At 39.6% G+C, this 14,191-nt stretch overlaps 1 protein-coding gene across 4 annotated transcripts in view; it reads right to left on the bottom strand.

The window, feature by feature from the left end:
• LOC100763623 (electrogenic sodium bicarbonate cotransporter 1) overlaps window positions 1-14,191 on the bottom strand; it is a 281,927-nt gene that overhangs the window by 11,947 nt on the left and 255,789 nt on the right. For all 4 annotated transcript variants that reach the window (XM_035452943.1, XM_035452942.1, XM_035452944.1 and 1 more), the window contains 3 exons: window positions 10,555-10,733; window positions 9,281-9,353; window positions 1,642-1,710 (listed from right to left, as the gene is read on the bottom strand). In XM_035452943.1, coding sequence (XP_035308834.1) covers window positions 1,642-1,710; window positions 9,281-9,353; window positions 10,555-10,733 — 321 coding nt within the window. The remainder of the gene's footprint in view (window positions 1-1,641; window positions 1,711-9,280; window positions 9,354-10,554; window positions 10,734-14,191) is intronic.

The following is a 14,191-nucleotide window of genomic DNA, read 5'->3' as shown; positions in this document are numbered from 1 at the left end:
AATATTGTTTTTAATTTAAATAAAATTGTTTTTGATTTAAATAAAAAAGAATTCAGAAATAATGTTTTGTCATAAGGAAGGAAAGTAGGTGGCACTAAAACAACTTTCTTCAGAGCCACTGCCTAGTTGAAGGTTTTTTTATTTTTCTCCCTTTAGAAACCAAATTTTCTTAACTGTAAAGATTAGATATCATTTTCTTTTTTTTTGGCTAAACCAACCTCATCAAAAGGATCTAAAAGAGGAAGAATCAAGAGAAAACTAAGGAACAGTGGAGAGGCATTTGGGACAATAACAACAGTCTAGGAGTTATAAGGTTCACTAGCTGTTCCCACAATACTCCCCACACCCATCATTATGAGATGGTTGGCTCTTTTCTTCTCTTTATAGATAGGTACTCAGTTCTAGCCATTGTTAAAGCCCCTGGAGTACCCTGAAACAAATCTCTGATTTAGATTGGATCCTTAAGGGCAAACAAAAAGTAAAAACTATTATTTTCTAGGCATCTAATGTTCATATTTTCTCATTTGGAGAAGAAAGAGTATTTATAATGGCAGACAAAAATAAAATATTTTACAAAGTTATACTTCTTAAGCACTTTGTTGGCACAAATAAACTCATGTCGCCATTCACCTAGCACAGCCTATGAAGAACTACTTTGTGTTTCATAACAACTATCCCAGTGCGGAAGAACTCTTCTACTGGATCAAAACCAGGAATAGTAAAGTAGCTTTGCTTTGCTTTTGGGGGGTCTGGCCATTTGCCCAGATCTATCTGACTTTAAAACCAAGTTAATATAAATGCAATAAATGAAAGCAAGGGCTGTTTTGAAGGAGTTCAAATGAATTCTTATGATGTTCACAGAACACGAAGTCTTTTCCCATTAAAACATTACTGAGTGCTAAATAAGGCTACAATTAACAGGGTGCCAGAAAGCGGCGGAACTTCCAGTTTCCTGGTGCCAATTAAATTATCGAGAGACAAAGGCCCTTACAAAGTTTTCCCTAGCAAGTTTTTTAAAAAGTGGACTAGGGGCAGAAGCAGGGTCATTGGCAGGGGCAAGAGCAGGGTCATTGGCAGGAACATTGGTAAGGGCAGGGATGGTCATTTTAACTGAAGCTGTGAATAGTTGAAATTTTTGATGAAAGCAAGACCTAATACACATTAATTTTAATTGTTTATTGTTGCAAAACTTTTGACCACTGAGCTCAGAAGTGTGCAATGCAGAATTGTCTGTGAGGGTTAAGGTAAGCGCCCAAATATCCATCTTGAGAGGGGAAAAAGGTGAAGAGAGAGATGAGGAAACAATATTAGAAAAAGGAAGGTGAAGAGAAGGAAGGGGGAGGGAGAGGAAGAGGGGAGATGGTGGTGGTGGGGGGTTAATGGTGGTGGTGGTAGGGACAGTAGCACAGAGCTCATTTCCTCTTCAGACGACATTATGCAACCCCTTTCAGTAATGAGCATTCAGGAAAACAACAGCTAGTTTTGTTGATTACATCAGAAATGAAAAGCAGATAAAAGATTGAGGAATTGGAAAGTAGACGTATTTTAAAGAGTTAGTGGTAATGATTGGTGCCTTCAAGGATCCGGGACTATCCTTCTCTGAGCAATGCATAGCTTGCTCTGACTGCTGTGGAAGCTTACCTGCACACCGTTAAGTGAGGCCACCCCCATATACAGGAACACGCCATAGAGAACGGGCATGGGGATAAACTGGAAAGGAAAACAACAGAAACAGGTTTAAAACAACAGGGAAGATATTTAGGGAGAGGAATAATTTAAAAGAAGGCTGAATTCAAAACTAAAATACAGCATGTAACAGTAGGGCAATGCCAAATTAGTGCATTTAATTGGATTGATAAAATTCTAATCCTTGTATTAGAACTTAATGCAGATGAGAAGAACTTTAAAATTAATTTCATTTTTTCTTCTTTTTAAATAATGGGCATACAATGCCTCAACAATACTTTTTTAAGAAGAAACTGTTTCAGCTTCCCTCTGCCCTTAAAAGCACTGGACTATGCAATCCAGATGTTTGTGTGGGCTATGAGGTACAAGCAGAGGTAGCAAATTGCCTCACTCTGGAACCAAGATTCTTTTGTAACAGTCTGTTGGTTTTCTCTTTACTATTTGTTGCCAAAAGATGTACCAGCTTGTGTGCAAATACCTCTTTCAGTAAAATAAACATCTAATGGCTGTCCCTTTTCTTCTTGGGACTATTAAGTTACAAACTAATGAGAATATGGTTTGAGAGGAGCACATAGCACCTGGAAGCAATTAATTACACATATGGATTAATGCACATCCTTGAAAACTCAATTAATATTTTTATGCATTATTTAGTAAAATATTCTTCACAACAACATGGCGTGTTTTAACAATGAGAAGTTCTAATTGGGGCATACACATTGTTTTCCTGCAGACCCGTGAAGCATCAACCTTGGATTTGAAAAGAAATTCAAGTAACTAAAGCACTTTTCAAAGCTCAAATACTAAAACGGAAACGTAATTAAGGTCAGCCAGCAAATCCATGTGTGGGAGGCCATTGTATTCCTTCAAGGGTAGACTTTTGAAACCACTGCACTTCTAGAGCCATCTTATGGCAATTCCCCGATGCTGCTCTGCCTCGGACCCTATGGCTACCATTAGAGAACTAGTGAATCCTAAAATGGACCACAACTGCCTCCAGTTGTTACTGGTTAGTCACAGGCACAGGAATGGCCAGATCTCAGGGGGGAAAATACACATTTCTCTAAGCTGTCAAATGTTTTCTCTAAAAAGGATTAGCAATTCTATCAGAACTAATTTTAATCTTGAGCTCTGATAAGAGTAAAAAGGAAAAGGAACTGAATGATGAAGTGGGTAGGAGGGCAGCCAGCAGGCTGTAATACCCAGCAGTGACCACAGAGCGGTAGACACATCACACTCAAGCCACCTGTGCTCAAACACAGGCCTTCATTTCTTTTAGTATGTGAGTGCTTAGGTTACTGACAACTCTTTATGCACATTTTCCTAAAGTAAATAAATAAGACTAGTAAATGATCTAATTTATGTCTCTGATTCATTATCAAAGCATCTGTTTTCCTTTAATATGTGAGGATGTCTTTTCATTTATTGTTACATTTCTAATGCTCCAAGAAGGAAAGAGATAGAGGAAAGAACAGTTGATTCATGGGAGACTACCTGGGTTTCTTCAGTGGTCACTTTTTTAAAATTCATTTTTATTCCATGTGCATTGGTATTTTGCCTGCATGCATGTCTATGCAAGGGTATCAATTCCCCTGGAACTGGAGTTACTGACAGTTGTGAGCTATGTGGGTGCTGGGAATTGAACCCACATCCTTGGGAAGAGCAGTCAGTGCTCTTTACCAGTCAATCATCTTCTCTCCAGCCTCCAATGCTCATTTTTTTTTTTAAATCTGAGTAAAGCAAAGTGTCCTTACCTGGGCTTAACTAAAATTTTTTTCCTAATGTACTTCTACTACCATAACAAAGGAACATTGTGCCTTGAGCCTTACATGCATTCTCTGAACTTATATTAACAGATTTTACCCAATCTACAACACAGAATGGCATGGATGGATGTCAGCAAGAAAATTATTAGGGGTATGAAGATGTTTTACACATACACACACACACACACACACACACACACACACACACACATCAATTGGGAGAAAACAGTACACATAAGAAAAGCTGTAAAATTGATTTTTGGTCAGATTCAATATGATACAAATGTTTGTGATGTTTTCATTTCCTTCACAATAGTAAGTATCAATATAAATCCCATTATGGAACTCCATAATGAAACCTGACAGAATTGTTGAGGTAGAGGGTATATTTTATAGAATTTTGTTTATGAATCCTATCAGAAGGTCAATGTTTAAAAATTTTAATTACACTAGAATCATTCACCAAAACAGAAAGTTCTAAAAAGAAGAAAAACAATGCTTTTAAAACTGAGAGCTACCCAGGGTATGGTAGCTCATGCTTGTTCTCTGAGCATTGAAGAGGCTGAGGCAGGAGGATTGCCATGCATATATGAGGTCAAGGCCAGCCTAAGCTATTGTGTTACAATATCTATGAATAATGAATTCTACCAAAAATTAATTTTAGATTGAAGTGTAATATACAGTAATAGTGGACAATCATTTTTACAAAGCAAGCCAGGAGAAATTAAAAATAACCATTTCATAGGCACATCAAGATTGCTAAATGATAACCTGCATTAATAATTATATCATCAATAATACCCAGGAAGCAAAAAAAAGGATAATTGCACAGAAGTGTTACATTCAACAAACACTAAAAATGAGAAATTTAAATGGCAGATTCTATAATCATATAGGATAATAGAGGTGAGATGAAATCAAAATAAGATGAAACATCTTAATATTATGTCACCAAATTTTCAATTCTGATGAATGGATCTCTAGACATATATTTCCTTTGTATTTCCTGGTGATTTCCCAATAGTAGAACACTCCCAGAAGGAAAAATGTGGAAGGATATTTGATAAAAAGGGAAGACTGTAGCTGACCAACAATGGATAATAATTCAGTAAGGACTGAGACCTCTTGATGGTTTTAAGTTCAGATGAGTACTTGTGTGCATGTGTACCTGCATGTGTGTCTAAAACTAAGAGTAAGGTCTTGACTAAGGCATAGGTAACAGAAGTTGAACAGACCTTGGTTTGGATTCTAGCTACCAGTTATAGAATACTGAAACATTTGTTCATTTCTCTTACTCTGGGCATCGTTACGTAGAAAGCACCTACGACAGACTACATAACAGAAAACATCTTGCCAATTTGTTAATATGACAATTAACAAATGATAAATGGGGAGCTTATGCCATCCTTCTCCTGAAGACACTGACAAGTCGATGAGGCTGCCTACAGTTGCCAAACATAGGTCTTCCTGTTCCCTCATTGACCTTGGTAGGGTGGGTGGATAGTGGGGCGAGGGTATAGGCAGGGTTGGCTGGAAGGTCTAACCTGAAGTCCTGCTTTATTTAATTTCTACTATATTGCTCTTTCAGCTAGCCTGCCTGGGCAATAATGCCCTAACCCTCTTAAATCTCAAAAATCTATACAGATAAAGAAGCCTCCAATCCTCAGCCTGGAATGAGGTCTGAAAAGTTTATGAAAGTTATATAATTTTTTTCCACATAAGAAGGATTCCAAGTGAGATCAAAGAATCTGGGAAAGATAATCTTATGGGAAAAGAAAGTGGAGATGCTTTGAAGGCTAAGCACCACGTTTTATTTCAAAAGACACACATTACACGAGGCTACAGAACTAGTTTTATGCCAGAACTTCCAGAGTTCAAACCTTGTCTCTTCCACCATTTTGAAGTCTAATGAGTTATTCATATTTTTCCTGTATTTAAAGTGCGATATTATTAATATAGTTCTTATGGCACCAATGGAAGACTACATTTTTTAAATCTGTGCTGAACCCTGTGCTGACCCCAGCTCAACAGACAGTAGCTTCAGTCATCACCATGGTCACCTCCACCAAGGGTGCCCTGCTTCCCTGGTACAGGATGCATGTGGAGATCAAGGATCTGCCAAGTACAAACTAAAGGCTGTCTTCCACACTTTAGTGCACTAGCAAATCTTAATAAAAACTTTTGGCCACGCCTCACATTAAAGATAAACTCATCCAAGCAGAGGCAGCCGTGAACTTTACTTGATCTTTAGTTCTTGAATCTTGCCAGGAAAACAGGGGAAGAAAGCTCAGGGAACTTCCTTTCATCCCTTCACTGCTTGGTGATCACCACTCCTCACAGAACACTAGCAATCCCAGAGCATGTCCACTGTGGATGCTCAGCGGAAGCCACGTTGCCAGCCTGGGAAGCCAGTTCTTCTCACTTCCCAGCAGTTCTGTACTAAGCGATGATGCGATTCGGTGCTTTGAGGCATCCGTGACTGTAGCTGGCCAGGGTCAAGGGGGTGTCCTCATGAGCTTAAAGCTCTGGGACACTGTAATTCCTTACATTCCTCCACATGAAAGACAGATTTCGGCACAGAGATCAAAACAGAGATCATAAACTTCATGTTCAAAGTAACCTTGCATAATCAGGCAACCATCTACATGGCTTCATGCATGCAAGAAAATTGCTCATCTCATCTCAGACCATTAAATTTGTAAGGAGAAAAAGGAGTTGGGCAGGGAAGGTGGTGAACCATTTCATTTTTTAAAATACTCTCATATAACTCTATTTCCCATACATTTGATCTAACTTTCAAAGGCAAAATCTTAAGTAAAACTATTACCTGAAGTTATCACCTGCTGCTTAAAATAAAAAAAAAAAAAAAAAGTCACATGGGAGGACAACCCGTGACACCACTTTCTGCATGAATTTTGAGGTTAATTATTAATTGTACTCTTTCCTTCGAAATGGCTGACATTTCAGTTAAACTGTACCCTTAACATCTGCTTCTCCTGTATTGACTTTGTAAATGCTAACGAGGCATCTCTGATAGATTCACATAACTTGCCAGGCATCAGTGGTGAGAAGGGCAGGTGATCTGAGATAGCCATCCTTATCTTATCGGGAGATGTGATTCCCGAAGTGAGAAACTCGCTCAGGTGAGGAACAGAGGTCCTGAAGAAAGGCTGCTTCATCCCTGCTGCCTTAACATCAGGTGTTCCACAGTCTATCGCAAGCTAGTCTGGCAAAACAATTCTATTTCTACATTTGAGAAAACCCCAGCTGAAGCTGGTGGCGCATACCTTTAATCCCAGCACTCAGGAAGCAGAGGTAGGAGAATCTCTGTGTTTGAGGCCAGCCTGGTCTACAGAGTGAGTTTCCAGGACAGCCAAGGCTACACAGAAAAACTATCTTGAAAAAGTTTTTCCCACTACAATGACTCTTCAGATGAATCAAAGTTGCCAGACAGAAACAGCCACAATGAGGATACTAGCAGCCCAGTAAAGCAAGCCAAGGCATGGGCTGGCCAGGATGGCCAAAGGGGAGTGCAAATTTGGCTGGTGGTTCCCTGGAACTCTCAGTCTCTTGTTAATGAGCTCTCACCTCTCCCTGTACACACTAAGGTACTTCTTATACATATGGGGTAAAAAGGTCCACTGTAAAAACCTAAGGTTTTCAGTTTAGCTTCTTTGCAGCTCTTCTGGGGTACAGAGTAAGAAATAATTAGGAAGACCTAGGTATCAGCTATGAGTTTTGTCAGTCTTTCTAAAGGTAAACGTTTGTTTTTTGTTTTGATTTTGTTTTCGGAACCTACTGGAAGTTTTTCCCCCATGATTAAAACCAAATTTTCTGTAACAAAAACATGGGAGTTTGAAATACAACTGCCATTTCTGAAGCAGGATTTTATACTGTTTTAATGAAAAAAAATCATGTTTTAATGAAAAAAAATATACAAGACAAAATGGAGGCTTGGGTGATGGTGAGCAAATCTGAAAACTGAAAGGATTTCTGCCTGCCTGTTTTTCCCTCAATGGAAAGGCAAGGCTGCCCTGGAGCAGTGCACTGCATTAGCCCACTGCAGGGGGTGGGTGCTTTCTACAGGGTCTTAACCACCCACTCTGCAAATGTGAGCTCACTGCATGAGTAAAGGTGTCTAAGCATGTCTGCCAGCATCATACGCTAGGACCTGCCAGGGGGACAGAAGCAGCTAAAGCCCTTGGCAGAAGGTACAATGTTTCAAACTCATCAACCGAGTGGTTCTCAACCTATCTAATGCTATGACCCTTTAATACAGTTCCTCATGCTTGGTGACCCCCAACCATAAAATTATTTCATTACTACTTTATAACCATAAGTTTGCTATTATTATGAATGTAATGTAAATATCTATATTTTCCGATTGTCTTAGGTGACCAAGAAAGAATCATTTGACTCTAAAGGGGATATAACCCACAGGTTGGGAACCGGTGCACTAATCCTTTAAAGCCACCTCCTGACCACGGATTTTCCTCTGTCCCTATGACATAGGCCAGAAATAATTTCTCTGACACCATCTTTAACCTCAGTTCCTCTGTGGGTCACACGATATACACAGTCCTTCATGACTCTGTTCAGAAGTTAACGAGAATATGGAAACTATGGAAACAAAGGATAAATGGTGCATAATCAAGTATTTTAACTATTTAGCAATTATCCCATACCAAAAGTATGCATGAGTCTAGTACTTGGAAAGCAAAGTTGGTCTCCAGATCTGGATATTGTAGCTCCCTCCTCTGAAATTCTTTGACTGGCCACTGATGGAAACTTGCTAATCTGAGAGAAGGAGAGAGAGCTTCTGCTGCTAACTGTCATACTTGAACATCACTTGAATTATTTTAGAATCATGTACTATCATTCCATTACTTGTACAACCAAACAAGCATCCAAAAGTCTTAAAAATTAAACTGTTCAAAAATAAATTTTTTCAGTTGGCAAAATGGTAAGCCATTGCTCCTAGTTGTTAGGTCTGGGGAAGTTGGTACTTTTTACACAGTAGCACAAAGTAGAAGATGCAAATAATCAATAATTGCTTAGGGATGTTTTTATAATACAAAAGGGGGAGAGAGAAGCTAGCTTGTATCACAAAAACAGGAAGCTTCAGGAACAAAAAACATTAGCTTTCTTCTTTAGTTCTTTTTCCTAATGGGGCCATTGTATGTATGTTGCTCTGTCTATGCCCACTTCATCAATCAACCCATATGTTGATTTCCAACCATCGAAATATTCTACCAGGCAATGATTCTTCAAAAGTTCATCTCTAAAGTTTTCCAATTATACATCAGTCATTTTATTCTCATTTCTTCCTTAGGACTAACAGGCCTTTTGATTCAAGGAAAAACAGAAATGTGGTTATAATTAAAAATAGTAGAAAGCAATTCACAATGACCATGTGGATCACTAGAGTTCTGTGGAGGTCTGACACGGGGCAGGGCTTAGGTGGCAAGGGGCAGGGCTTAGGGACAGGCAAGTGGACAGGATAGACAGAAGATAAACGGAGTATAAAGCACGTGAGGGGCAGGGAGGAAGACCAATGAGATGGGCATGTATGACACTGCCCTTCTATACGTCACAAGAGGTTTCAATATTGGTAATGTCAGATGGTTCCAACAAGAAACCACAAAAATAACAGTAAAGGAAGGAAAACAGGGCAGAGGGGAAAATCAAGGCATATATTTTTAAAGTCCTTTTTCCAATTGGCCCAGACTTCCATGTGCTATGAAATCTTGCAAGCATTTCACACTCATGTGTCTGGTTGTTAGTTGGTGTTCCATGGAAGAGAAAGAGTGAATGTTTTATGGACTTACCTTCAAGATGGGAGCCATGAAGACGGACAGGCCAGTCAGAATAAATACAAGGGTTCCAGTGACTCTTTGTTCCCTGAAACAAAATCAAAGATCATCAATCTACCTCCAATTCTCAAAGACCTTCAGAGAAAGGTCAAGTCAGTATTGGGCTAAAGCCTCAAAGATAGTGATTCCATACACTTCAGATCTCAAGAATATCATACAAATTCAATATAAGTGTGAACTTAAAAATATTAAAACTATTGAACTCATGAAGACAATAAGTGATTCTTCTAATGCTTTTGCTCCTTTCAGAACCAAGAAAGAAAAATCACTTGCTCTTGGCCCATCAATTACTGGCTTCTTTGAAGCCCTTATTTTTCAAACAACTTGTGCTGTTGTGTAATTATACCTTCTTTCACGGGAGACAGATATTACATTGTCCCACATTCTAATTAACAAACAGCTCAGGGAAATCTCATGAGTGCAATAAATCTCAACAGTCTAATTTCCAAATCTGCAACAACAGAAGTACTTTTTTAACAAATATGATACACGTCCAACATCCCTTCACCCCCAAGAAAAAGTCACCCACTGTTGAGGCATGGGAAATGATGGCTCTGTGTGTGAGCTATGCACCCTAGCTCTTGTGAGCAAAGCTTGCTACCACAAAAAACAAAAAAAACCAAACAAGAGTGTACAAAGGCTAACTACTAACCTCCACAACTACTCTAATTTTTGAAGGTTATAGTTTCTCAAGTTTTTATGGGGACAGAAATGGGTTGGAAAATGAGAATTCCTACCTCCTTCATAGAATGCTAGAAACCATGGCCAACTTAAGGGTTCAGAGCTCTGCACATGACTGAGGTACGGCACTTCTACAGAACTCAGCTGTATATTGAAGAAAATAAATCATGTCTTCATGTTGTCTCCCTTAATATTCTAGAAAATGTAATACTATAAGGAGTAAACTAAAAGCTACTAGTTATCCTTTTCACTAAAATAGTCCTTTCTGGCAAGGTGGTGGTGATGCACGTCTTTAATCCCAGTACTCAGGAGGGAGAGGCAAGCAGACCTTTGAGTTTGAGGGCAGTCTGATCTACAGGGAGCAGGACAGCCAGGGTCAAAAAACAAAAAAGCAAATAAACAAACAATGACCTTTCTGGGAAAGAGAATTTAGTAATAAAGTAACTCCCACCATCCCTCTCATCCCCAGATTGTATCCACCTCCATATGATTGATACAAAGATGTGGACACATGGACTTTATAGCGCCATTATCCCATGACAGCATACCTCACTCCTAGAAACTTTGGTTGTTCTCCAGGTGCAGAAGTCTCTGTCTCCATCTTCAGACTGTCGATGTGAGCAATGGAGATGACAGTAGCAGCCACATACCAGGGAAGAGCCATGAAGGAACACACCACCATGAGGATGGCAACCCAAAACAGGTCCAGGTGATACCCAGCTCCCTTCTGCAGAAAGAAGTCACAGCACATGTACAGTAAGCACCCACACTTGTCCTCTAGCTGTTGTCAGGCACTGGAATTATGATGAACAAAAGGAACTTGTTCTGCTTTGCCTCATAAGGAAGCACTTTGAGGAGGGACTTTCCCTTCCTCATAATACTCCTCCAGTGGTAAACACAAAGTCATCTCCTCCAGAACCTGCGCAGATACTACTCTAATTCTGAATAATTAATTAGACGCATGTCCACTTCTCTTAGTATCTACTTATTATAAACTAACCTTTCTGAGTCCAGTTTTATAACCCCCACACCCTCCGTGAAAATACAGGCCTTATTGGAGTTACTGGGACTTTGTAGCAACTTACAAGGGTGTAGATGTTATATAATTTGTGATCATCCAGGGAGGCGGTGGTCAGAGTGATAGTGGCTATTAAGGTATCATGACTGGTGCTTACAAAGCAACAGACCATCTTCTCTGTGACAGTGTTTACAGAAAGCTGCTTGTGATGCTATTAGGTGTATGTTCCGATCCCCTAAACAATCCTGAGATGTCATGTACATGATCGTCTCTTACTTCTCATAGCCAATGAGAATAGCTGTTTAACCACTTACTAGCCACCATCATTAAAGTAAAGAATACGCCCTTAAACAAAATAGACTGATTTCAAACACCACCCTGTGGTCACAATAACATTTACTGACTGGACGAGCAGACAATGCAACAAAAGTTCTAGCTCCTTTAATCACTAAATAAATACTGTTCATCATGTCCCTAGTGTTTTTCTGTGGTTATATTTCTCTGTTCTATTTATGAAGAAATCAAAGGCTGATACCCCTGTGGAGCCAAGGAAACTAGAGCTGCCCGTTCTCACAGCATGAGGGGAGCAGCACCTAGAGCCATACTATGGTTGATCCAAGAGAATAGAGAGGCTGACCTTGGAGAGAGGGGATGTATGTGAGTTACACCAGCAACCCAGGGTGTGTTATCATTTGGATCCTGTTACAGTTTGTCAGAACACTGCTCTTCCCTCACAGAATTGCCAAGAGTTTACTCATGACTTGCACACAAGGTCGATATTCCCAGAGAATGCATAGCAGACAAGAGAGCTGACATAGAAGCAAAGGCATTTTCTCATAAAGCCAGGTTTGAACGGGAACAGACATCCGCTCAGGAGACAAATGCTATACATATATGAAATCGGTTCACCTTAGGGATACATAATTGTGTGATTTGAAAATAAGGCAGAAGGAGGCAAATATGGGGTGGGATGCCATAAATGTATTCTACAATGACCAGAGAAGTAAGTCTCATGATATGTTTGAGATCTCAATCATTCATTTTCTCAACAAATAATTGCCTGACAACTTAGTACCAGGCATGATTCCAGCTGCTGCTGACACGTCTGAATAAACAAAAAGAATACTCTCAAGGAGTTTCTCTCCTACTGCGTGAGACAGTAATGAACAACATACATTTTGAAAGCATCTTAGTTGGTAGTAAGTCCTAAGAGGAACCAGAATAACTTGGGTTTGCATCAGGTATAAGATGGGATACCACTAGAGGACTTTCAATAATAAAGTGATCTGATTTCTATGTTCTAAGCAGTGTGGCTACTGTGTTATGAGCAAATCGAATAGGATCAAGGACAGCAGGGCCAGTTAAGAGGCAGATGACACAGTTCCTTTAGGAGATTATGGTTATGAAAACAGAGGCAGTTGGATTCTAACTGTATACTGAGAGTTGTCCTCCCCTATCAGTCTTTATGTCTATGATGCTGCTGCAGGGCCATTTGGATCTGGCCTTTGGTAGAAGGACCAATGTCTACAGTTCCATCTTTCCTGCCCCATCCCCCCTGAATTCTACACCAACACCATACTCAGCCACATGAGAATCCTTCAGTGTATTTCCCTCATTAATGTCATGTGTGTCACTCTTCATGTTAACATCTACCTTAACATGTTAACATTCTACTCTTCTCCTTGACTCAGTCTTACTTATTGAAGACTAAAACTGCCTTTCATTTTTTCCTGGTAGTTTAAAGACACCGAGTCCAAAGATAAAAAAGCTCAATGAATTTATTTTTCAAATGTCAACATGCAAGGCTTACTAACATTCAAGACTTAGTATGTTTAAGGTCAATGTCGTACATGCACTAAAGACTAGAGACACAATATTGAAAAGATGGTAAAAGCTTTGCCCCAAGCTACTGCTATAAACTCTCCAGATGCCAACACTTGCCTTAGAGAAGCTATTCCTATGAATCAGCTCAGATATGCATGGAAACAAGCCTCTCCCAAAGGCCTGCCTTAGCTAGAAGCATCTGAATGGCTCAGTTTGAGTGGAAATAAAATCATGCGCAAATTCTGGCAATCCTTATCTAAAAACTGTAAGAAGGACCAGAAACAGAAATATTAAAAAATAGCATAAAACTTATCTGCTCCTTACCCCACCCCACCCCTCACCCTCAGCATTGCTACTGGCTTTTCTAGACTTTCTTGGATTATATAGTAGCCCCATTTCACCCAATTCTCCTATCCCTCTTTACTGCTGCAACCATGAGGGTTTCAAATAAAATTGTTCAAATATTCTATCACCCAACTTATCATAGGTTAAAGTCCATCCTCTCCCTTCTGATCTCAATTCAATTCACATAGACCAGCATCCTTCAGTCCCCAAGGCAGCCATCACCACAGGATGTTACTCTTGCTCTCTTCACAGGCTGATTGTTAAATATCTTAATCAATATGTGACACTTCTCTGATCAAAATATTTCAGTGGTTTCCAGTTTTCACTTATAATACAATACTAATGGAAACTAAAGAGTATAAAACTATCTTAAAGGATATACACGGACATTTATTTCTATAATTATTGGCCACTCCACACTCTGGCCAACGCCTAGCAGTATCTGGAGATATTTTTGAGCATAACAACTTGGGAGAAGAAGTACAACTGGCCACCCTGGATAAAGCCCAGACATATTGACAAATAACTATCAGTACATAGAACAGCCACTGCCAACTACATCGTTCAACCTGGCACAAATGCTGAAGTTGATAAACCATGTGCTGTGTGATCTGAGCCTACTCCCTTTGCGCTCAACTTGAGTCACTTGTTCTGTTGGCCTGCTCTCTACCTCTTGATACAACAGGTTCCTTCTCTCTCGGGGGCTTTTGTGTGGTAAACTATTATTGAATAAACATTCACTGAAGACTTAGTCTGTACCAGGGCCTGTGTTCAGTTAAACAATGGGTAAGACAAACACCCATTCGTACAGAGAATGCAGGTGACTAGCTGAGGTAAGGCACACAAACAAGTGATGAGATGCATGCAGGATACACGGCACACAGTAAGATGGGTGAGCGCTAACCTTGCCAGGAAGAGACCGAATGTTAAAACAGTTGTACCTTCAGCATTCAGCATAAGTGTTCGGTATATAAGAAGCAATCTAAAATGTCCTTGAC

Source organism: Cricetulus griseus (assembly GCF_003668045.3).
Source record: "Cricetulus griseus strain 17A/GY chromosome 1 unlocalized genomic scaffold, alternate assembly CriGri-PICRH-1.0 chr1_1, whole genome shotgun sequence".
In the NCBI taxonomy this organism is placed as follows: Eukaryota; Metazoa; Chordata; class Mammalia; order Rodentia; family Cricetidae; genus Cricetulus; species Cricetulus griseus.
The sequence above is the reverse complement of the archived record's forward strand: the minus strand, read 5'-3'. Positions and strand labels throughout refer to the sequence as shown.